General features: G+C 39.7%; 1 protein-coding gene across 2 annotated transcripts; it reads left to right on the top strand.

Annotated features, from left to right (window-relative positions):
- Positions 1 to 1,774: 1,774 nt before the first annotated feature.
- On the top strand, positions 1,775 to 25,846 carry LOC134225258 (rho GDP-dissociation inhibitor 1). Of its 2 annotated transcripts, none has more exons than XM_062705184.1 (5): positions 1,775 to 2,120; positions 15,378 to 15,559; positions 15,637 to 15,746; positions 15,818 to 15,932; positions 24,002 to 25,846. In XM_062705184.1, exons 2-5 carry the CDS (start codon positions 15,379 to 15,381, stop codon positions 24,196 to 24,198), a joined length of 603 nt encoding a protein of 200 aa, XP_062561168.1. In that variant the 5' UTR covers positions 1,775 to 2,120; position 15,378; the 3' UTR covers positions 24,199 to 25,846. The 2 variants fall into 2 exon arrangements, with proteins under 2 accessions (XP_062561168.1, XP_062561169.1); XM_062705185.1 differs by lacking the exon at positions 1,775 to 2,120 and adding an exon at positions 2,934 to 3,086.

Raw genomic sequence — 25,846 nt, 5'->3', positions numbered from 1 at the left:
GTTGCAATGTCGACGTCGATGGCGTTGAGGTTCGGTTTGTTTATTTACACATGTTTTGGAAGAAATTTGGTTCGAGCCTCCATGTCTGTTTTCTGTGGCTTGACGATGTAGTTGCCTTTGGAAATTTTTGATGTCATGTCCATATCTTACTGCCAAGAAAGGCGCCGTAATTGCAAAGTGGATTGATCCGTAGATAAAATGACGCATCCATACACCAAAACAATTGAAAAATATTTGATTCTCATGGTTCAATCGTGGTGCAAATCTGCAGAAAATAGAACGGAGCGTTACACCAGTTTTATTTTTTTGACATTTGACTGGTATAAAAAATGAAACTAGAACAGCTGCTGGGGAAATGTATGTTTCAGATTCATATTCAAACTATAGATAGTGGAATATATAGATGAGCGAAGATAAATCCACTGTCTCCAAACGAACTGTCAAACGTGTCTCCAAACGAGCATGACGTCACGATTTCAATGGAAACGTTAAGGGCTGTGACGTCATATGCGAGTGTGCACGGGCAAAAAAAATCGACTCAGCCATGCTTTCGCTCATCTATAGATTCTACTTTCTATAGTGTGCATTATTTTGTTCGAATAAACTTGAAATTTGTCAAGAAACTTCGCATAACACGTTGGTACAGTTAAGATGCAGAAAATTGAAAATTTAGATTTTATTTTCGAAGTTTTTGGAAAGAAAGGCACATCAGTCATAACACGTTGGTACAGTTGAGATGCAGAAAATTGAAAATTTTAATTTTAATTTCGAAGTTTTTGGAAAAAAAATGAGTCTCCTGAAAAATTTACTCAATGTAACATGTAGCACTTGCGCTGGCACCAGTTAATTACATTTTAATGATTCTATGAATAATAATCGTTTGGTGTATGATCGACATTTAATTATGAATAGTTTGACATTTTTCATCTGTATCATAAACTTATACTTTTCATTAACTTATGAATGTTATTAGCTTTTTGATAAGGGATCATTCATTAGGTGGCATAATGAAGAGTATATAAGTATTTTCGAATGTTTTTTTGCCATAACATAAGGTTATTTTTTACGTGCATCACACTGCCAAAAATATCTATATAAGATATATGTGTCGCCGTTATAATTTTTTGCAATAGCTCCACCCTAATATAATCGATATAGAACCATACATAAATTAAATAATTGCTAATACGAGACCACACATAAAGTTTATTTAGATATATATTTCATTAGTAGTTCGCGTGGAGAATGTTTATGTGTGCGCTGATATACATCATAAGTTAAATCTATGGATTTTTGCCAATAAATATGTGTGGATTTTTAGTAGTGCATGAAAGGTACCGCCACGCTTTCTGTACTTAGTTTTACTTTATTCTTATGGGTGAATAGCATTGCGGTGTATCGTTTGCCGCGGCCGTACCTTTCGACAGTCATTCGCCGCGTGAAGTTTTGTGCAAGTACCCATTTGGGAACACTACAAACGCCGCGCAGTGTATCATATCCAGAAAATCTGACAATATACAGTATACTTGAAGAATTATTTATCATTCCATGAATATTCAGAAACTGAATAATATTACCGATACGATGAATGGTACATTTCTATTCGGGGTGTGCAATAAAAGCGGCTACGCTATTTTCGCTATTTTCAAATGTTACCCCATCAAAACAGAGAAACCCGTCTGTCATTTTTTTGAAAAAAAAAACGGAAAAAAATAACGGCGCAACAACGGGAGAGAGAGAGCGTTTTATCAGAGAAGATGGAACGAGATCTGTCAAAATCCTCCATATTTTTCACCAAGTCCAGTCACGGCAGCGGTTCCGTAGCCAAAGTGTTCTTTATTTCCGGATTAATTACGTGTATATTCTGTTACGTGTCGATTCCGTTTGTTTGCGCGAGTGCGACCAACCTGCGTTCGGTGATTTTGTCTGATTTTCCGATATAGTTTAGTGCAGCCGGCGATAAAAGTAAATTCTTGCTGCCTCTTTTTGGAACTGAGTGTCTGTGTTTTTTGTGGTGCTGCTTTGGTTAAGGCAACGGAACGGTGCGGCGGAGCTGAAGTTTTTCTCGATTAATCATCATACACCGTTGCTGATAGTGTTTGTAAACACACACATATAAGGTATTATTAGGGTGGCCCAATTTTTATTTCCAATTAAAAAACATTTTTTTGATATTCGGGGTTCGGGCCCACTGTGCGGTTTGGACGAATATGATTTTGTAAATTTTGTAATTCCAAGCACATCCTGAGAAAATCATAGAAGTAATTTAATATATTTTTCCTACCTACATAAAAAAATAAGCTGGAATGATCAATAATCGGCACTCTAGACATATTATATTTCAATAAGCATAATATGAACATTTTTCTATGAAATTTTATAGGGATCATTTGACTTACATTCCTAAACGGAACAATAAAATAAAGTTCCCGGAACCAAATGTGTCTACTTTTGTACGAATTTATTCAAAGAAGCTTTGAACTTGGATTCGATAAAATTATTTCAATAGCTGGGATTCTACAGGATAAGGCAACTAAGTGATGATGTTTGCAAGTACCATTACGGCCATTCATATTATCGGTTTGCAGACTTTACGTGACATTGCTCATTTCAAGGAAGGAAATTCGTTGGAGATAATGGATAATGGAATTATTCAATAGACGAATCCAAGTAAAAATAAGAAGAAAACACACGACGTGTTAACTTTGACAGATTTTTCAGCACAGCATAGGAAGATCATTTTAAAATGCTTATAATAAATTCTAGACAAATGGGCTTATTCTACGAGTAGAGTGACGTGAGGTGTGTCGTTTTTACCTATTCTCTGGCTGGGTCAATATTGGTGTCACCCTAATCGAAACAGATACGACGAACGCGCAGCGGGGGAACCCCAAACGCTGGACGATGGAAGAAGCAGTAAAAAAAAGTCAGCGGATTTTAAACTCTAGTCGAATCGTCGTCGGTTCGGGAGGAAGTGAGTTTCCAAATTCGAACGGGACATCGAACGTTCACTGGTAATGCTCTATCGTCACCATCGTGTGTGAGGCGAGTGTAAAAATATCGGACATATAAAGTGCACCAGTAATGTAAGTTCCTTCACAATTAGCGTACGAAATTTTCGCTTTGGAACGGCATGCAGGTGATGGGTGCATTTTAAAGCTCTTTGTTGCACGAATCGGGTGATAACGTGAGAGGACGGAGCGAAAAAAATAAAATGCAGTTAAGGCGGTTTAGGCGCTGGAAGGTGGGAACTTCTGAAGGAGATGTGGGGGCGTCATTATCTTAAATTAGATCTGTCTACATTGTAAAAGTGTTGAATATGCAAGAATGAGTTAAATTTGTATTTGGAATTGGCTTAGCTACTTCGGAAACATTTGGAATTTTAGCGGCAAGTTGATAGGACGTGATAATCAGGATACACATTCTCTTAGTAATAAAAAAATATTCAATTAAATCAAAGATAATTGTCTATTTTTTGGGTATAAGCCATGTCGGGTGGTCATTAATTCACAAGGTTCTAAAAAACTCCGATATGAATATGTACATTATGTGGAAGAATCTGATTTGAAAAATGTATTGAAGGTAACCACTTTCCTTCCACTTTCCTTTATGCGGGAAGCAGGGACCATATCCAAGGGCTTGACGATCCCTTTCCTAGTCCCTCTGTGAGTTATGGGGCTTGCCTAGGATGTGATGGGGTTTGACGGTGGGCCCTGTTAAACTCCTATAAAATGCTGCATGTATCCACAAGTAGGCCCCACCAAAGCGACAGGAGGTTTGCGTAGGCCCAATAAGTTGCCTGGAAAACCAATAATTACGAGCAATAAAGAGATAATACAACTCGATATAATCGGCAAAGACCTAGGCGACGAATAAAGGATCACGATTCTAAGCTTGGAACATGGAACTGCAAGTCGCTAGGTTTCGCAGGCTGCGACAGGATGATCTACGATGAATTACATCCGCGCAACTTCAACGTCGTGGCGCTGCAGGAGATTTGCTGGACAGGACAGAAAGCGTGGAAGAGCGGGCATCGAGCGGCTACCTTCTACCAAAGCTGTGGCACCACCAACAAGCTGGGAACCGGCTTCATAATGCTGGGTAAGATGCGCAGGTGGCAGTTAATCAACGCAAGAATGTAAAAGCTGAGGATAAAAGGCCGTTTCTTCAACTATAGCATCATCAACGTGCACTGCCCACACGAAGGGAGACCCGATGACGAGAAAGAAATGGTCTACGCACAGCTGGAGCAGACATACGATGGATGCCCACTGTGGGACGTCAAAATCGTCATCGGCGACATGAACGCACAGGTAGGAAGGGATGAATTGTATAAACAGGTCATCGGACCGGATAATCTGCATACCGCATCGAACGACAACGGCCAACGATGCATAAATTTTGTAGCCTCCCGCGGAATGGTATTCCAAAGCACTTTTTTACCCCGCAAGAATATCCACGAGGCCATATGGAAATCACCTAATCAAGAAACGGAAAACCAAATCGACCAATGTGAGCAGTTAGCTGAGGAGAAGAATGCAGCATGGGCGAGATTGCTAGAACACTACACGAGGCACGATACAAACGGGCGCGGAACAGACAAAACTCGATCTTTCGGAGGAAGAAGCGCCAGCAGGAAGATCGAGACCGTGAAGAGACGGACCAACTGTACCGCACTAATAACGCACGAAAGTTCTATGAAAAGTTAAACCGTTCACGTAAGGAAGGGCCACGTGATGCAGCTCGATATGTGTAAGGACATAAACGGGAACCTTCAAACGAACGAGCGTGAGGTGATCCAAAGGTGGCGGCAGCACTACGAAGAGCACCTGAATGACGATGTGGCAGACAACGGTGGCGAAACGGTACCAAGTTCATTAGGTAGCACGCGCACAGGACATACGACTTCCGGTTCAGAATCTCCAAGAAATCCAGGAGGAGATCAGCCAGCCGAGAAACAACAAAGCTCCTGGGGTTGACCAACTACCAGGAGAGCTGTTTAAACACGGTGGTGAGGCACTGGCTAGAGCGCTTCACTGGGTAATTACCAAGGTTTGGGAGAATGAGGTTCTGCCGCAGGAGTGGATAAGCTGGATTTTAGCAGCTACCGCGCAGTTACTTTGCTGAACGCCGCCTGCATACAAGGTACTCTCCCAAATTTTATGCCGTCGACTAACACAAAATGCAAAAGAGTTCGTGGGGCATTGCCAGGCGGGATTTATGGGCGAAAGTTCTACCACGGACTAGGTGTTCGCCGTACGTCAGTTATCATCTATTTATCGACTTCAAAGCTATGGCAGCTAATGCACGGGAAAGGATTTCCGGATCAACTGATACGGCTGATCAAGGCGACGATGGATCTGGTGTTGCGTAGTTCGAGTTCCAGGGGCATTTTCGAGTCTCTTCGAAACGCGCAGAGGGTTACGGCAAGGTGACAATCTTTCGTGTCTGCTGTTTAACATCGCTTTGGAGGTAGTAATACGAAGGGGAGGGATTAACACGAGTGGTACGAGTGTTCCGATGGGAACAAGAAGGCGAGGTGCACAGCGGGCAAGGTGGATCGATCAGGTGGAGGACGACTGCATAGTTGGCGACGTGCAGCCATGGACAGAGCTGAATGAAGAAGACTTTTGTGTACTGCACGGGCCAGTCCGGCCTTAGTCTGGTAATAAATAAAAAGCACCATTCATCATCGACCCGGTCGTGCGGTCGAGGGTGGCTTAGGATGTTTCCGCACTCCAACCTCAGTCAAATATTCTCAAAATTATTTACTTTTGGCTTTCAGCTACTTCATACCATTCGACCGTATTGTCAGTGCTCCTGCATCTGAATCAAGCATACTATTGGCAGTTTCTGCAACTTTGGACCCAAATTACAAGAGAACTTTCTACCAATTTGGAGGACGTTTATCTGGACTTCACATGTTCCATCCTCTCTGATGCTTTTCAAATAGACACAACTTCCGTAAGCCTTCATGGAGGCATCAGAGAAGCCGTGTATTTCAAAACGGCAAATTCCTCCGACGGTTACAAGTCTCGGAATCTTCATTTTACCAACGTCAGGAAGTTCATTTTTCACTTTATTCCACACATCCAATTGCTCTTGTGACAATCCGTCATCCCAGTCCAAACCGCTTCGCCACAAATCTTGCATAACCATTTTGCAATCACAATAACGGGGCGAAACAGTCCCAGCGGATCGAAAAGGCGAGCAATTTCTGACATTACTTGTCTCTTCGTAACTTTATTACCACTGTCTTCCAGTTTAAAGAGTGGTTTGCGGTATATCCAATAGCTCTCGCGTGCGCGGTGGTGGTGTTCTAGTTGCTGTTTCCAATGAGCTTGTTTTCTGGTAGATCGCCATCCGTCAATTCAATTCAATCCAATTTGGGCTAAAATAAGTCTCTCTTGTTGCAATGTTTTCATCGGGCCTCGTACATTCCTCCCGACCGACGACATGATTGCAGTGTAATACAACTTCACAACTTTGGTCTTATCATCGGATATGGTTCTTCTGCTTGGAGACTTCAATCAACCAGGACTTGTCTAGTCTATCTCCCATTACGGATATATTTTTCCTGATCGGCATTTGTCTGCAACTACACCTGCTAACCGCCAGCCAGTCGATAAGATTGCTTTTCTTGGACTCAGCCAAATCAATCGGATTTCCAACTTTCAATCAAACATGCTAGACTTTGTGTTTATCAATGATTAATAACTACATGAATCATTCCGTGCCGATCGTTCGAACGAGCCAGACGTGTGTGCTGTGTCTCATCGCGGGTTTTGTTCGGTAGTGCGAGTTTATTGTGTAGTGCCTACCTACGGATCCAAGGCGATCACTGTCGGCGAGCGAAGTAGCTGCTTCTGGCGACGCCAGTGAAGCAGGTTATTGTTTCTGCTGCTACCTACAGCAGCAGCGCAGATAAGTGGAAGGCATTGATTTATTGTTCTCCCATATCTCTGATACAGAGTGGGATTAATTATAATAAATTAATTTAGATTTTTTACATTTTTTCTAATTTGCTGTTAGTTCTAAGTTAGCATAAGAATTAATTGTCCTTCCACCTTGCGAGGTGAGAATGGAGGCAGAGACTGTGGGGGGCGATAGTCCTCCAAAAGATGTCCGCACACGATTGTACCATGCGGCTTCGCCTGGGCCTTGGGTTGTTTACTTTCGGCAGAAAGTGAAAAGTCTAGACTTTCTCGGCATTAAGAGAGATTTGACGCGTCGTTTTACGAAGCTTGATTTTAATCAGATCAACAGGAACAAGCTACGAATCACCGCACCTACATATCAGGTGGCGAACGAAATTGCTAAAGACAAGGCGTACAATGTAGAATATTTAGTTTATATCCCCTCGCGGGAGGTCGAAATCGAAGGTGTGATCAACGCAGCGAGCCTGACTTGCAAGGATGTACTTGCGGGAAAAGGCCGCTTAAAGAACGCAATGGAGTCTACCGTGGATATTCTGGATTGCAAGGAATTGCATTCAGCAACCATGGTAGATGGCAAAAAGTATATTCTAAGTCAGGCTCGCTTCGGGTGACGTTTGCAGGTTCGATTCTCCCAAAATATGTCGATTTAGAGAATATGTTGTTTCCGGTGCGTCTTTTTGTACCAAGGGTATTTAACCCTTAAAGGCGCAAGGCGATTTTTTTAGAAATCGCCGGAAATATTTTTAACGTAAATAACCATTGAAATCATTAACATTAAACGTATTTTTGGTTTGTTGTTTTAAAACAACATTGCGCATTTAAGGGTTAATTGTACCAATTGCAAACAACTTGGTCACACTGCCGAGTTTTGTGACAACAAACCACGTTGTGGTAAATGTTTCGAAAGACATCGGGAGGAATCCTGCCAGCAACAAGCCACAAAATGTGCTTATTGCGGTATGGCTCCTGCCCATGGTTTGCAAGATTGCCCGGTGTACAGAAAGCGCACCCAAAAAGTGAAGCGCTCGTTGGTACAGCGCTCCAAGCAGACTTATGCGGAAATGGTTAAAGCGCAAGACACATCCGCCGATACCACTGCAAAGGCTGCTATTTCAGCTACCGTTCAAGTAAGTGATTATTATGATTCCATATGCATTGACGAATTGGACTCTGACGCAGCTGATATGGATGATTCTACGGAGGTACACGTGCCCGAAAAGAGGAAGTAACCGTCTTCCCCGGGATCGCGCCGTAAAAAATCAAAAGTCATCCATAAAAGCTTGCCAAAATTTGAAGGCAATAGGGGTTTATTTAAAATCCCGAAGCAACCTGTCTTCACTGCTCCTTTGGATCCATCTTGCAGCAAGGCATTCCCGCCATTGCCAAAAACCGATGTTTCCAAGAAATATCCGGCTAGGAGAATCAATGAAAGAAAAACTGCAATTCGTTCTTCAAAAAAAAAAGTACTCCGTCCAAGCGAGGATTGATCTCCTTTAAGGACCTTGTGGGCCGTTTTTTTTGAATTTATTCAATATTCCGAATTCATTGAGGCCAATCATTGACCTCTTTATACCAACAGTGGAAAGTTATCTGAAGCAATTGACTGTTTCATGGCCCCTTCTTGCAGGAATTGTATCTTTCGATGGATAATACGGCTATTACACAAGATACAATCACTGTGCTGCAGTGGAACTGTCATAGTCTTAAAAATAAATTAGACGTGTTCAAGTTTTTGATTCGCAATTCCGATTGCGACATATTTGCACTTTGTGAAACATGGCTTTCTTCCGAAGACGAAATCAACTTCCACGATTTTAATATTATTCGCCAAGATCGGAATGATCATTATGGTGGCGTTCTTTTGGGGATCAAAATGCTACTCTTTCTACAGAATTCCCATTCCGACTGTTCCCGGCTTAGAAATCGTCGCATGCAAAGTAAATGTGAAGAATAAAGATCTTTGCATAGCTTCGGTGTACATTCCTCCAAATACCTCTCTTAATCATCGGTATCTTTGGAGCGCAGGCTCCCTTTTCGTCTCCAGTGTTGATATTGGGAGATATGAACGCACATGGTATTGGATGGGGCGAAACGTATGACGATTATAGAGCGCCTATTTTCTATGATTTGTGTGACGATTTCAATTTGAATATTTTGAACACTGGTGAAGTAACTCGAATAGGACCAAATGGTCAACAAAGCCGTATTGATCTGTCTTTATGTTCAAATTCACTATCGTTAGATTGCACGTGGAAGGTTATCCAAGATCCCCATGGTAGTGACCATATGCCGATAGTTACTACAATTAAAAGTAGCTATCAACAATCTGAGCCAGTTAATGTTCCTTTCGACCTCACGAAGCACATTGACTGGCAAAAATTTGCATCGGCGGTAAATATTGGTATTGAATCAACTGATGTTCTTCCACCACTGGATGAATATCGATTCCTTACCGAATTAATTAAAAAAGCGCACTAGAAGCCCAGAAACGACGCGTTCCAAGTACATCTGTCATAAGAAGACCAGCCACTCCTGGATGGGATGATGAATGTACTAAGTTGTATTCTGAGAAATCTGATGCCTTCAAGGCTTTCCGTAAATACGGAAGGTCTGAGCTTTTCGAAGAGTATTTGAGGCTTGAAAGAAAGCTCAAAAATCTTCTCAAGGCTAAAAACGTAGCTACTGGCGACGTTTTGTCGAGGACTATCACGAGAAACCTCAATGACAACACTTTGGAAAACGGCCCGCAACATGCGGAACCGCACTTCCACCAACGAGAGTGAGGAATACTCCAATCGATGGATATTCAACTTCGCAAAAGGTCTGTCCAGATTCCGTACCAGCAGAACCGCTGTTTCGAGAATCAGTCAATGATCCCGGTTCTTTGGGTGGACCATTCTCAATGCTGGAACTTTCTATGTCTCTTCTTTCATCGAATAACTCTGCTCCGGGATGCGATAATATCAAATTCAATCTTCTTAAAAACCTCCCAGATATCGCAAAAAGACGATTACTTGACCTGTACAACTGTTTCATGGAGTACAACATTGAGCCACCAGAATGGCGACAGGTCAAAGTAATAGCTATTCAAAAGCCTGGGAAACCAGCGTCTAATCACAATTCATACCGACCGATTGCCATGCTATCATGCATGAGAAAATTATTGGAGAAAATGATCCTCTCAAGAATTGGGTCGAGCAAAATGCATTACTGTCAAATACTCAGTTTGGATTTCGTAAAGGTAAAGGAACAAACGATTGTCTAGCGTTGCTCTCTTCAGATATACAACTGGCCTTTGCACACAAGGAGCAATTGGCTTCAGTATTCTTGGATATTAAGGGCGCTTTTGATTCAGTTTCCATAGAAGTACTGTCAGACAATCTGCACAGTAGTGGATTACCCGTTATTTTGAACAATTTCTTGTATAATTTGTTGTCAGAAAAACAAATGAACTTCACACTCGGCACTCTGACAACTTCCAGAAATAGCTACATGGGCCTTCTCCAAGGATCATGTTTAAGTCCCTTGCTTTATAATTTCTATGTTAAAGATATTGACAATTGTTTGGAAGGACAATGCACGCTCAGAAAACTTGCAGATGATGCCGTGGTCTCTCTAAGAGGTCCATGAGCAGCTGTCTTGCAAGGACCATTGCAAAGTACCCTAGATAATCTGACTGTTTGGGCCAGACATTTAGGGATCGAGTTTTCACCGCAAAAACTCAGTTGGTTGTGTTTACTAAGAAGCGGTATCCTGCTCAACTGAAACTCAAGCTGTTGAATGATGACATCAACCAATCTTTATCTTCTAAATACCTTGGGGTCGTGTTTGATTCCAAATGTACCTGGAAACTCCACATTGAGTATTTGATACAAAAATGCCGGAAAAGGATCCATTTTCTACGTTCTATCTCCGGAACATGGTGGGGTGCTCACCCGGAAGACCTCATCAAACTCTATAGAACGACTATTCTCTCTGTTTTAGAGTATGGCTCCTTCTGCTTCCTCTCAGCAGCTGATTGCCACCTGATCAAATTGGAACGAATTCAGTATCGTTGTTTGCGTATTGCCCTTGGCTGCATGCATTCAACGCATAACATGAGCCTGGAGGTGCTTGCTGGAGTCACTCCTTTAAAGCACCGTTACTGGGAGCTCTTACTTAGAATACTCATCAAATGTGGAACAAGTAACACACTTGTTCTAGATAACTTCGATAATATGCTTGAACTAACTTGTCGTTCAAGATTCCTGAGAGTTTGTCTCAACTACATATCATCAGATCTTTGTCTTCCGTGTTATAATCCCCCTCGAGTTCACTTCACCAAAGACAGTTCCTCAATTGTATACGATCTGTCCATGAAACATGCTATTCAAGGAATAACAGATCATCTTCGACAAATATCTATTCCCTCACTTTTTTCTGAAAAATATGAACATGTCAATTGCAACAACAGATATTTCACTGATGGTTCTCGCATCAACGAATCCACTGGCTTCGGTGTTTTCAATGTAACTTCAACCACCTTCCGAAAACTTCAGGAACCGTGTTCGGTTTATGTTGCTGAGCTGGCAGCAATTAACTTCGCTTTGGGGATAATTTCCAATCAGCCCGTAGACCATTATTTCATCTTCTCGGATAGTCTTAGTTCTATCGAGGCACTCCGGTCGATGAAACCTGTTAAGCACGCATCTTACTTTCTTACAAACATAAGAGAGCAGATGTGTGTTTTGGTCGAAAGATCATTCAAGATTACCTTTGTTTGGGTCCCTTCTCACTGCTCAATCTACGGCAATGAGAAGGCAGACTCGCTGGCAAAGGTGGGCGCACAGGAAGGTGAGGTTTATGATAGACAATTCTCGAGCGACAACTCGAGCAAAGTTGGCAAAGAAATTGGACACACAACGAACTTGGACGGTGGCTATTTTCTATAGTTCCAAAAGTTTCTGGGCGAGCGTGGTTCAGAGGTGAGGACTTAAGTCGAGGCTTTATTCGCGTGATGTCGAGACTTATGTCTAATCACTATTCACTAAACGCACATCTGTACAGAATAAACCTTGTCGATAGCAACTTATGTAGGTGCGGAGCCGGTTATGATGACATCGATCACGTAGTTTGGTCCTGCTCGGAAAATGACGCCTCCAGAGAGCGACTATTGGATACCCTAGTGGCCCGAGGTAAACAACCCTTCAGGGAAGTTCGAGGTGTTTTGGGAGATCGTGATGTGGTCTATATGCAGGCCATTTATAGTTTTCTTTGTGCTTCTGATATCAAAATCAAATAGTTTCTTTTTCTTTTCTTTCGAGCACGACGACACGCCACATCGTCCCTGACGCCAAATACCCGGATGAGAAGCTGAAATTCCCTGATCCCAAATCCTTAGCCCTGTCCATCCTTAAACATTGTAAACTAACCTCGAGTCACCACGAGTACGCTGGCTTCTACCCCTCTCTTACTAACTGAAAAATTAAATGATATTGTTGTATATATCATAAAGAACCATGGCTCCGTAAAGTGTTATACACGCCTGAGCCTACCAAATAAACGAACTTGGAAAAAAAAACTACATGAATGCACTGTTTATTCTACGCTTCGATGGACATGAGTGACGATCGTGTCAATTTTCGCAAAACTTCAAAATCGCCAGCAATGATTATCGGTAATCTCCGTTTAAAACATTGTGTTCATCTCACGCAACAAAATCTCCAACGACACACCAAGAAGTTTTGGTCTTTCGTAAATTCTAAAAGGAAGGAAACGGGACTAACGAACACCGAGTCATCGGTAATCGTTACCGAGACCTCAGTAAAAAGTCAACTATGACGAATTTCGGTAAAACAATGACGAAATTTTGGGAAAAAAAATACCGAGGTCTCGGGTGTTGGAATCTTGGCGAAAATTATGCTGAGGTCGGCAAAATAATTTAAATGTGAGTGTTTTTCACGATAACGACATTGCGCTGAATACTGAGAAGAAATGCAGCCTTTTCGCTAAACACTTCTCAGTTGTATTTTCGGGCCTTTCGCCTTCTCAGGATGACATTGATAGAGCGGTAAGTGTAGTACCTAGCATGCTATCAATGTAGTGGATGTGGATGTCCTTCATTCAGACGTTCAAATGGTCTGTCAGAGATACATTAGACCAAAACATCAAGACCAAACTGCAAGAATTATATATCCCCGTATCATCATGGTTTCTTTCCCGGCCGCTCTGTGGAAACGAATCTTGTCAGTTTTACTTCGTTTTGCATGGAGAATATGAGTAAACGGTTACATTGCCAGCCACAGGCAAATCCTGACCCAACGAATACCTTCCTCATTATTCAACTCCGTGGTACTTATGAGGGTGTCGCTAATTCGGTCTCTCGTTAACCTTCTGTCTGTGCTCAAAAAAACTTACGTTGTCTGTGCTCTGGGGTCAAATTGACCCCAAATTGAAATTGCTATAACTTTTTTAATGTTTGGCCAATTTTGGATTTTTTGGGCTGTTTCGAAAGATAATTTAATCATCTTTCAGGTATATTGATTGATATTGACTATAGGTGGGCGGGTACATCGCGGGGAGGGGTTTTAGTAAACAAGGGTACAAAAACAGTGATTTTTCATGATTATTTTACTTATATTCGAAAATCCTACCCATTTTGAACTGCAACTTTTTTAAAAAGGCTATGCAGGAAGGCATGTGCTTTGGCATGAGGCGTTGATAAGTTTAGAACTCGGCCGCCAGGTGGTGGTATATTTGAATTCATTATTTTAGACTACTCAAGATATTCCGATATATAGAATTCTCCTCAGTATAAATATTCTTATCGCACAAATTAAAAAATGAGAAGAAGTGCTCATTACATTGAGCACCGCTTTGTAGTGCTAGACATCCTGAACAATGTTGCCGAATACAACTTTGGTGTAGGTATGAGGGATCTCAAGCTAAAGCAATATTTCATATATGCAAGAATATTGCAAGTACACTAGCGCCGCCTATTTGTAAATTTCCTTATTATTTATTCCGTCAAATGACAGTCTATTGCCACCAGACGAACTTTGTTACAGACGTCATCTTTACAAATTTCAAAATTGTGCGATAAGAATATTTACAATGAGGAAAATTCCATATATCGGAGTTACTTGAGTAGTGTAAAATAATGAATTCAAATATACCGCCACCTAGCGACCAAGCGCTAAACTAATCAATGCCTCATGTCAAAGCAGACGCCTTCCTGCATAACCTTTTTGAAAAGGTGCAGTTCAAAATGGGTAGGATTTTCAGATATAATAAAATAAGCATGAAAAATCACTGTTTTTGTACCCTTTTTTACAAAAACCCCTCCCCGCGATGTACCCGCCCACCTATAGTCAATCTTTAATAACGACCTGAAAGATGATTAAATTATCTTTCGAAACAGCCCCAAAAATCCAAAATTGGCCAAACATTAAAAAAGTTATAGCAATTTCAATTTAAATCAATTTGACCCCAGAGCACAGACAACGTAAGTTTTTGAAAAAGGACACTGTAGCGCATGTTTTCAAGATTTTTCAAGCGAATTTGCACATAGGAGACAGATCTCGGCGAGTTTTACCAAACTACCAAAAATTAGGAGAATCGGTTGAAAACTAAAAAAATGGCAGCCACTCAAAGTGGCCTGGGGTCATATTGACCCCAGAGCACAGACAAAAGGTTAAGTAAGTACCACTTCAACACTTCCTTTCTCTGTCTAGTTACGGTGAAGATGGGCGCGGCCAGGAGTAGTAATCCCCATGCTTTTGTTATTTTTGTTTAAGGCTGGAATCAAGAACCACTCCCCTTCTTAATTCTTGATAGCATTCTAGATAAGGATCTCAAAAGTAAAACATGAGTATCACTAGTGTCCAATCTACGAATTACACCGTAACATTGCAAATGCTAATGCTGGCTCCGATGTTATCTGGTTGGACGCCAAATGTCGGTCAATATTGGAAACCATTCATCCGACTATTTCTCGTACCTTTCTGGAGTTCCACAAGGTAGCACCCTTGGACCATTGCTATTCTCGCTTTTCATAAACGATATTTGTTCAGTGTCAAGTCTTTTATTGGACAATATTTTAATAGCGTGTGGGGTTATTTAGAGAAGAAGGACAAAATAGCGGTAAAATTAAGGGTTGCTCATCTTGCCCCCGGTGGCGATTTTGCCCTGTCCTCCCCTATTCGAAAAAAATCGAGAATTTGTTGCCATGGCAATATTTTTAAATTATAAATTAAGTGTAATACAACATCCTACCAAAATATCCATTGCTGACACGTTTATGATATCATCACTCTAATTCGCCATATCTATTTTTATGTGATATCCATATACAGAGCCAAATTGATAACACTTCTTATCTGTGCGATATTCGTTATTATCTTCAACACATCGAACATACTAAACATTAAAACTCCCAACTGTTATCATTTTGTTTCGCAGCATGTCTGAGAAGGAAGCCGTTGACCATGTCGAGGTGGAGGGAGAGGAACACGATGCCAACTACCAGCCTCCCCCGCAGAAGACCATCGAGGAAATCATGGCCGCCGACGCCGAAGACGAAAGCTTACGAAAGTACAAAGAAGCCCTACTAGGGGAAGCTCAATCCGAGAAGATTATCTACGGTAATCGACAAAAAAAAACGAATCAACCGATCGAAATGGAATCTAATGAGCATCAATTTGTGCTACTTTTTCCACAGACAACTCCGATCTCAGGAAGGTGATTGTAAAAAAGCTGTCGCTCCTGGTGGCAGGCCGTGACCCCATGGAATTGGACCTGTCCGGTGACATATCCAAGCTGAAAAAGAACGTAAGGATTTTGGTTTTAAGTTTTCGATCTCGTCAGTCTAAGTGTAACATGAATATATTTTTTTGTTTTAGGTCTTCGTCATTAAAGAAGGAATCCAGTACAAGATCCGCATCGACTTCGTTGTCCAGCGGGAAATCGTTCATGGGCTGAAATACGTCCAGAAGACCTATAGGATGGGAGTGCCAGGTAGGTGATAGCTTATTCCGTATTATTTATTTTACCATCCGTCAAGGTGTCTTACTTTGAATGAATGCTTGGTGTTGAATTTATTATAATTTTTATTCAATCAATGTTTCTTCTTCCCTCTCAATGTATTGTCCGTTGCTTACGCTATATGTCTGACCTCTATTCGGTGAAATGTGAATCTTGAATAACCGATCTTTGGTGCTTTGCATATGACACGGGCTGGCTGGATTAATAATACTACAATCCTGAAGCAATTCATGGTAAGCGGTCGTTTGCCTGGGGTATTTGGTTTTCTAGATATGGGAGTTTTTTTTCGTAAAGTTTAGTGCTAGTACGCTTTTTAGATTTTTGCACAACTGCCTATTGCGTTGCAATTTGATTTTAATGAACATCGTTTTGACTTTTCTATCTCTTTTTTAAATCCATTTTCTATTCATTACACAGAAAATTTTTTTTATTGTCTTTTAGCCCTAGGTTGGCTCGTCTCCGGATACAACAAATGTGTCTTTATTACCGACTTGTTATCTTCGATATGAAACAAACTGGGATTGATAACACAAATACGGGTCGTATTAGCTTCTTTGCGATAAAATATGAGTTATGAATTGGAACTCTACGGAGTGGTTTTTCTTGCAAAGATGTTTGTTTATTTCAAAATCGAAACTTTTTCATATTCTATTATTTTGCTCCGTACGTTATTTTCGATCCCAAATAGCTAATAATTAAAAATATTTTATTTCGTTATAATCACAAACATTTTTTTCAAAACTGTTAAAAACTGCCAAAAACAAGCTTTTTGAAAAGTGCCTATTGGGCGAAACATTTTTCGAAATTTAATTTTTAATTCATATTGTCTGCCGCATTAATGAGAAAATATGCATTCCTAACCCATTTATATTCGGAAACTTCCATTGCTTTCTCATCTAATATTACGCACATTAAACCATCGTCTCCATCGCACCGAAATTTTTTTTTATTAATTTGGTCTGTGAATTGTTAAAATAAGTTGCTTCGGTTATGCGGGTGTCCTAAAAAGACTGAAACACATGACGCTGAATACTTATAAGGTTGGCCTCCCGGGCACACCAACCCGGGCCATAAGTCCTCTCCTCCTCAACCATAATCTCAACAAGGAAGATGGAAGAGGGGGTACGTGTAGGGTGTTACCTCCCCAACTTCGTTAACATCGTCTCTTCATTTCCAAACCATGTGTAGCAGGAATATTGTTTTACGTGTTAAAAAAATACCATAAATATGAATGAGTGTTATTTTGCGTGTTTTGCGCATAAAAATAGTGTCATAGCTTTTGATCCTATAGTCCGATCTGGCCAATTTTTAATAGCAAACAATGGGACAGGATGATTGTACCCCGCTTGGCATAACGGCCGTTTGGCATAATGGTCGTTTGGCTTAAGGTCATTTGGCATAATTTTTATGTGAGCTGTGTAATGGATAAGTAAGATTTGTTGAGCCATTCAGTTACGTGGTTTCTTTTATATGGGCAATACATGATAATTGGAAACGGGATTGTACGGCGGGACAAATTAGGAATAAAGAAGCTTCCTGTCAAAAAGGAACCATTTCAAATGTTGACGCTCCTACACTTACAAAAAACTCCGCATTATATTCATGAGTTTACACATGGATTTCGGCAATGGGGGTAGCAAAATTAATTCCATATTTTCCATGCACCCGCATGGATTACATGAGTGTTCACACATACTATCCATGTGGGTCATAGTATCTATGTTTGAATGTGCCGACGCATGATCTGCATATTTCAAAATACATGGATATTTGCCATAAAGTATGTGTCGATTTTCCTGAGTGTACCAGCAAGATAGATCAGCATTAAGGTCACACCTGACGGAATCCAAGTTCCAAAGTGCTCGCGTTTTCGGGGGCACACCACTCGATTCAGAGGCGGCGCACAACTGTCATTTTTGTTGATTTAGCTTTGCTGCGTCGCAGCATGCGTGAAATAATAAAAATGACAGTTGTGCGTTGTTTCCGTATCGAGTGGTGTGCCCCCGAAAACGCGAGCACTTTTAAACTTGGATTCCGTCAGGAGTGACCTTAAATTAAATTGACATTTGTGGCTTGTTTTGTTTTTCATGTAAGGGTTAGCCAAAAAACTTGCCCATTTATCCCTTTTATTAGCAAACGATTTGTAAGAAAGGATCATATCTCCCCTTGCATTAAACCGAGCAAACCAAATGGTTGAATTGAAAGAAAGAGTTTTATCCTCTCTGGCTTCCTTAAGCTGAGCAAATGCCTGAATTGAATGAAGGAATCATATCGTCTCTTGCCGTCTGCCGGGCAAATGCTTCCTTTGAAAGAAGGAAAATATCTTCCCGTGTCTTAAACCAAGCAAAATCCTGAACTGAAAGAAGAAACCATTTCGACTCTATGACACTACTCATAATTCCATTACCTCGAAGGCCACTACCCCGAATGTCATCACCTCGAGTGGGACACTACCCTGAATGAGTCAGTACCTCGAATCAGTCCTGATTTCAAGAAGGGAAATATCTTCCCGTGTCTTAAACCAAGCAAATTCCTGAACTGAAAGAAAGAACCATTTCGACTCTATGACACTACTCATAATTCCATCACCCATAATGTCATTACCCCGAACGCCATTACCCCGAATGCCATCACCCCGAGTGGGACACTACCCCGAATGAGCTAGTACCCCGAATCGGGACTCTAACAAAAGGCGGAAACACGGAAGGTAGAATCTCGAAAGGCAGACGTTCTTATACTTGTAACAAAAGGCGGAATATATCATAAGGCGGAAATACGAAAGGCGGAATTTCAAAAGGCAGAATTCAGTAATTTCTTAGTTTTGCACAGGCGCCTGCTTGAGATAAGAGAGAACATATTTTATTCTTTGAAGGCTCGCATCTGCCCGGTCTAAGTTGAAGGAGGATATGATTCCTTCTTTAAAAGCACGCCCCTCCGTATATTTGTCTACTTTCTATCGGGGTACGCCGTTTGGCATAATAGTTGTTTTGCATAATTGATTATAAATATAATTATAAATATAATAACATCAGATAAATTACAATTCCCTCAGAATAGTTATTATTGAAATTAATTCAAATTATAATTACAATATGGAAAGATCCATTAATTACCTTACGCTTAAAACGATTATTTTCAACACCCCTCCCACCTTTGTCACCTTTTTGTATTGAACATCAGAAAATTTTGTATGTATCGTCAGTCACACTTCGCTCAATATATTTACTAATTCCGAGGAGACCATTCCTCAGAACGTATTATTCCTAAAAAAGTGAAAGTAAAAGTAATTCTATTTTATTGAATTTTCGTTCGCACAACTTTTTTAAATCAAACGGTCGCTCGAGATAAGGCGAAACGCGTGATGTAGGCTTTCTTTACGCGTTTGCTCGGTACAATGCGAAAGGGGAGGGGAGACTATTCTTTCTTTCAAATTACGCAATAGCTAGGGATAATGTAAAAGAGTTGATGATGCCTTCTTTTAAAGCATGGAGCAATGCAAAAAGGGAGGAGATGATTCCTTCTTTAAATATACGCGATTGCTCTGGATAATGGAAAAGAGTTGATGGTGCCTTCTTTGAAATCATGCATCTTGCCATTGCATCTCCATTGTCAATATCACGAAGTCTATGTTGAAGTCCAGTTTTAAGTTGCGAAAAGAATAGTATTATTGAAAATGAGATCATTTTCATTGCGTTATGTCAAACAAACATTATGCCAAATGATCATTATGCCAAACGGCTTAATATCAAATGACTTTATTCCAAACGGGGTAGCCCCTTTCTATCTATTGAAATCTCATCTCACAACTGAAACACTAACAGTCTCTTAGCTTAGTATCTATTAAGCATATCCAGAGTTGCAACCATTGCAACACATTTGCAACCCAAAAACAGACCGTATAGAGATTCGGTTTCAGTCACCTTCAACATGATATGCTTCGCACAAATCCATATGCCTTATCGCTGAGCTACGGAAGGTCTCCACACTAAATTAGAAAACATGCATCTGGCCGATCAACGACCAAAGTATATCATTTATAGCAAAAGGAGAATCACGCCTTTTGATCTGCTGGTTCAAAATGTCCGCATAAGTTAAAACAGCTCAATCTAATCCAATTCTGCCTTTCGTGATTATGCCTTTTGTGATTCCGCCTTTCGCGTTTCTGCCTTTTGTATCGTTCCGCCTTTCGTTCATTCTGCCTTTCGTATTCCGCCTTATGTGCTTTTCGCCCTAAATTAACAGTAAGAACTCAAATCGGGCAAATGCGTTCATTTGGAAAAGGGATTACCTCATCTGTTTGCCTTATACCGGACAAATGCATTCATCTAAAGAAGGCAATATCTCCTATGTCTGCCTTATACCGGGCAAATGCGTTCATTTAAATAAGGTATTATGTCCACTGTGCACCTAATGTTGATAGAAAGAAGGTGTTATATCCTCACTCACACCATTTCGTAGGATAGAATTATAGAACTTTTTCAGATAATAATGACGTATAATGATAATTTAAGTTAATTAGACGAAAAGTCAAAAATGTTGACTTTATTGAGTTTCTCTAAGTAGTCCCCTTCATTGCGGTTCTCTGAGTAACTCTAAGTAGTATATACTTTTATTCTAAACAAATTCATTTCAAAGATTGTCATTTTACGATTCATCGGTATCTGTATCTGTAAAATAGGGATAGTGGAAAACTACAGTTTCGAAATATATTCGGGATAATGACTTTCAGGGTACAGGGTAGAGTAAATGCATCCTCTGAATAAAGGAATCACATCTTCCCTTGCCTCTAACCGAGTAAATGCTTGAATTGAACAAAGGAACATTATCATCTTTTGCCTTTTACTGGACCTTCTGCCATCCTCTGAAAGAAGGGATCATACCTTCCCTCGCGTTAAACCGAGCGAAGGGAAGATGCATCCTTAGAAAGAAGGGATTATATCTTCCTTTGCCTTAAACCGAGCAAATTCCTTAATTAAACCAAGGAATAAAATCTTCCATGCCTTCGCCGAGAAAATGCATCCTTTGAAAGGAGGAATTATATTTTCCCTTTCCTCGAACTGAATAATGCATACATTGAGTATAAATACCATACATATTCTCCCTTGTGTCATGCTTGACAAATGCATTATCTGAAAAAAAGAGCCATCTTCTTTTGTCATATGCCGGAAAAATGCATCCTTTAAAAAAAGAAGCATCTACTTTTTAGGCTAATTAACTACATCTACAATGTATGCTTTTAAAGAGATGAATATATCCCATGTAGAAATAATTTCATTTGCTTTTCATTGCCTTTTTTGTGTAAACATATTTTTTTCTCCCGAGCACTTGCAATTTTGCTATTTAAAGTTCCGTATTTTGTAGTTTGTTTTAGTCAACAACGATCTTGCTGCTGACCCAGAGGTAAAAAGATTTAAGTGAAATGGGCAGATAATAAAAGTGACTTGATAGAATCTGATCTTAAGTCGAAATTTCGAAACATCTCTCTTATAATGTTCCAGTGACAATCATTATAAATAATTAAACATATTATGTATAAGTTTCGAAATTGATGATTAGACAATTATTATGACAAACGGCCATTATGCCAAACGTCAGTTCAACGTCGAAGTTCAATCTTTCAATTGAAAGAAGTTGTATTTGTATGACGGTGTTTACAGAGTCAAATTGAATCCTTTATATTGCATAATAAATCAATCTTCATTGCAGTAATGAAAGGAACTGAACACTGTACAAACATATACATCTTCTTCTTCTTATTGGCATTACATCCCCACACTGGGACAGAGCCGCCTCACAGCTTAGTGTTCATTAGGCACTTCCACAGTTATTAACTGCGAGGTTTCTAAGCCAGTTTACCATTTTTACATTCGTATATCATGAGGCTAACACGATGATACTTTTTATGCCCAGGGAAGTCGAGACAATTTCCAATCCGAAAATTGCCTAGACCGGCACCGGGAATCGAACCCAGCCACCCTCAGCATGGTCTTGCTTTGTAGCCGCGCGTCTTACCGCACGGCAAAGGAGGGCCCAACAAACATATACATATTAGCACTTTAAAGTAACGGAGTAATCCAAGAGGTCTCTTTTTTTGTTCCTTTGGTGATGTGGTAAACTCATCATCAGTAGTATTGGGAAAAGTCAAATTCCCAAATCTAATGCAGGAGGCCGAGTTAAATTCCACCGGATTCATGGCTCACAGAATCGAATCGCCGATTTGCATCAATGTAGGAGTTGTGCGCTTCATGACGCATGGTTGTGCCAATGATGCGCACTACTCACGATCCAATTGCGACATTAGAAGCTTAACAAAATCGACTTTCCCAATTATTATGCTTTTAACTAGAAGCTGTATAACTCACGGTAACGCGGTGTTCTCAATTGTATTTCATTTTCTCCCAATTTAAGAGAAAATGACTTTTGGCAAGAAATCACTAAATAATCCGAATATTCTATTTTAATATCCTTAATATTATTCTATATAAATAATAGGTATTTGAATAAAAAAAGGTCTTAATGAACTCGGCAGACCAACGCGCGCTCGCTCCGGTCCACTTTGTTGGTGGTTTCGGCCTTTTGTGATTCAACCTTATGTGCTTTCGACCTTTTGTGCATTCGGCCTTTTTTGCTTTCGGCCTTTTGTAATTCGGCCATTCGTGATTCGGCCTTTCGTAGTAGACCCGCTTTATCAGTTGCTGTAAGAGCAGCCCAAGCAAAGCTTGAGAGCAAATCGATAACTAATTTTGTTGTTGTGAAATCGTCTAATTTTGATAACTCAGGATGACATCCTTTTGGTCGTTTTAACGGTTAAAATAACAAAATGTATAGCAGACAAATCTTACTGTGACATCATATTGAAAACTATTTCTGCTGTCGGTGAGAGCAAATCGAAAACTGATTTTGTTATTGGTTTTGGATAACGAAAAAAGTAATCAGTTTGATTTCAGTTCATATAATTCAGAAATCAACAGCATATTGATATCAAAATAAGTTATCAATCATTGATATCAAAGTTAGAAAACAAATTATGATTTCAATTTGATGTCGATATCCAAATATATTTTCGTTTTGCTCTCATTGTGATGTCAGGCTTTGCTCGGGAGGGGAATCCCTTCAAAGCTGCATTACAGAAATAAATAGCTTATACGCAGCTCCGGCAACAAAAATCAAATAAATATGGCGGTTTTGGCGTTAAATACTGCGCACTGCGGCCGAAATAACATGTTATTCAAATTATCGACAAAAGAAAGCTCATCAAGATAGCCGAATAACATGTTACAAGGCCCTAGTGCGAACATAGTATGAGGTTTATTTAAACGTTGTGCAATCTTCAAAGATACATAAGTTGCCTAAAAGCTTCGTTAGTTCATTTATAGCGTCATTACGCTATATTGTTAGTGCTATAACAAGAACGAAACAGTTTTCAATGTGAATGCTACTCACCGTAATATGGGAAGTTGCTAACAAGCAGCACCATTGCATACATGAGTTCTTAACCGATAAGCTGGGTCGCTAATTCTAAAAGAGCAGTTTTATGACTATATGAAAGCTGCATAAAAGTTGAATATATTCGGCACAAACTGACTAGCTGATAGATATTTGAGTAATAGTCGAGTTGAAATTTAAGGGATTGTTTGCGGAGGATTTCTTTTATTTAGCATTGGCTGCTTTTATTCGAATATTATACAGCCTTAAGCTAGAACATTCCACTAAAAAGAGCTTAAAATATGTTTTCTAGAAGTTGAAGCTTTTAGCACCAAAATTGTTAGTTGGGTTGTTTTTATGTACTAATTATGAAATTGTGTTCTTTGGAGACATCGAACTCATTTCACACTTACATTCCTATTATATATTATTCCTATTATTCATGGTGCATGATTTTTAATCCTTTTTTACGCATTCGTAATGCACATTGATAATCGCTGACTCCTAGAAATTGCAGCACATGTTCGATATCTCACTGTTTCGTCCACTAAAACATTGAAGAAACCATCTAATACGTCGTTCTAATGTGAATATTTACGAAAAATAAATTTCCTCAGTGGACAAAATGACCCAAATGGTCGGTTCGTATCCGCCGAAGAAGGAAATCCAAAGCTACACCACCCCGTTTGAGGAGGCACCCTCCGGCATGATGGCCCGCGGAACCTACTCGGTGACGTCCCTCTTCACTGACGATGACAAAAACGAACACCTCAAGTGGGAGTGGAGTTTCGAGATCAAAAAAGACTGGCAGTAGAGAATTTAATACATACATATTACATACCTTACTAAGCAATGGCGATGCGCGTACTCTTGGACATTTTTTTTGCGGACAGAGATTCGCCTAGCATCATTAGTCAGTCGCCTGTTAATATACATAAAAATTATGCATATATACAAAGAAAAACGTGGAAGTTAAAGAGTATTAGATGTTGCGAACCAGCTTCCAGTCGGGTGATAGAGGAGTTTCATGCAGGCACACCCATAAGATAAGTGTGCCCGCTTTCGGTATCGTACATGCAAACAAACGTAAAACTGAGAGATTATATCGCAAAAAAATCGCAAGTAAAAAGTCTTCAAGGAACAATTTTATCGCTTTAATACAATGTAGTCAGGTACCACACTATTTCTTTTTCAAAGTTTATATTAGTCAGAAAACATTATAAGCTGCATCCTACATAGATTACAAGACCAACACGTACGGCGCTGATGAAGGTTGAAATATGCTAAATATTAAGAGTAAATAAAATGTGGCTGTTCTCAATCTGTGTACTAATCTGCTTTTGTCGGTTGGAAAATTAAAAGAATGCTGAAAAACGCTAACAACTCAACAGGGGTGAATGTGATGCTTTCGTAGCCACGGTATTATAACTATATATGGTATTATCGTTTCCATTCTGATGTGTGCTATAAAATGAAAACCAATTTCTCTCGGTGGATTTTGCGATTAAGGATGATTATCCCTTTGTATTGTAATCGATACTATTAAAACTGTTAACATAGAAACAGAAAAGAGATTTGTTCATTCGTTGCTAATTATGATTTTATTGTGCTATATAGTTTTCAAGTTACATAGAAGTTCTGCCAAATAAGTGCTTCGGAAAGCAATAAAACCGTGTGAATGCTATCCTACTAAATTATGCAAAAGGGCAAACAAAAGAAAAAATATATCCAAAAGTGCTATCTTTTTATACACATAAGATTAAGAATTGTGAGCAAATAATAAAATCATAGCTGAGACAACAAAGAAAAAGCATTTTCCTAAACAGAACCAATAATAAATGACTTTTTTACAACGTTAGGAAAAAATGCAAATCCAATAATTTATAAAAGATTTTCATGTTGATGAACAGTCCGTATAGGAAAAAAGAGGATGTGTAGCATTCCTTAACTTTTGCAGGCTTCTTATATTCAAACAATCGATTTTCGGGTCAAAGTATAGTTTTCATTAGTCCAGAAAATGCATTTAAAGTGAAATGTTTTCCATATTTTTTTTTTATTTACGCTAAGTGACAGACAATTAGCTTTTTATAAAATTAGCTTTTTACATTTGTGTTTCGTTCGCCAGTTTTTGAAAAAAAATATCTTGATCAGCTACGAGATCCGCATTGATAGATGGACAAGCTGTAGCGAAGCATTTCACGTTACAAGAATAAAAAAACCGATCAATCCGAATCAATAACCCTATTTACAATCATCCGATTAGCCATATATACTTAGGAGAATATAATAGATGAAACAAAGCAAAAATGAACCCCGGACCGCATAACGACGATAGTTGATAATGAAATCGCACCACCACAGTAGCGTCGGTATTGAATCAATGAAATGAAAATTAACTGAAATAAACAAACTCCTGCAGTCAGTTTTGTGCTCAATTTGTTCAAACAAAGGCAAATTTTAAA

This window comes from Armigeres subalbatus, chromosome 3, assembly GCF_024139115.2.
Source record: "Armigeres subalbatus isolate Guangzhou_Male chromosome 3, GZ_Asu_2, whole genome shotgun sequence".
Taxonomy (NCBI): Eukaryota; Metazoa; Arthropoda; class Insecta; order Diptera; family Culicidae; genus Armigeres; species Armigeres subalbatus.
Note: the sequence above shows the minus strand (reverse complement) of the source record. Positions and strands in the feature narration are given on the sequence as shown.

What these genes read in the sequence shown, in the direction of transcription:
- LOC134225258 (XM_062705184.1), top strand. Translation starts at nt 15,379, where the DNA reads ATGTCTGAGAAGGAAGCCGTTGACCATGTCGAGGTGGAGGGAGAGGAA. An exon ending in TATCCAAGCTGAAAAAGAAC is followed by an intron (nt 15,747 to 15,817) that starts GTAAGGATTTTG and finishes TTTTTGTTTTAG; the next exon opens with GTCTTCGTCATTAAAGAAGG. An exon ending in CTATAGGATGGGAGTGCCAG is followed by an intron (nt 15,933 to 24,001) that starts GTAGGTGATAGC and finishes AAATTTCCTCAG; the next exon opens with TGGACAAAATGACCCAAATG.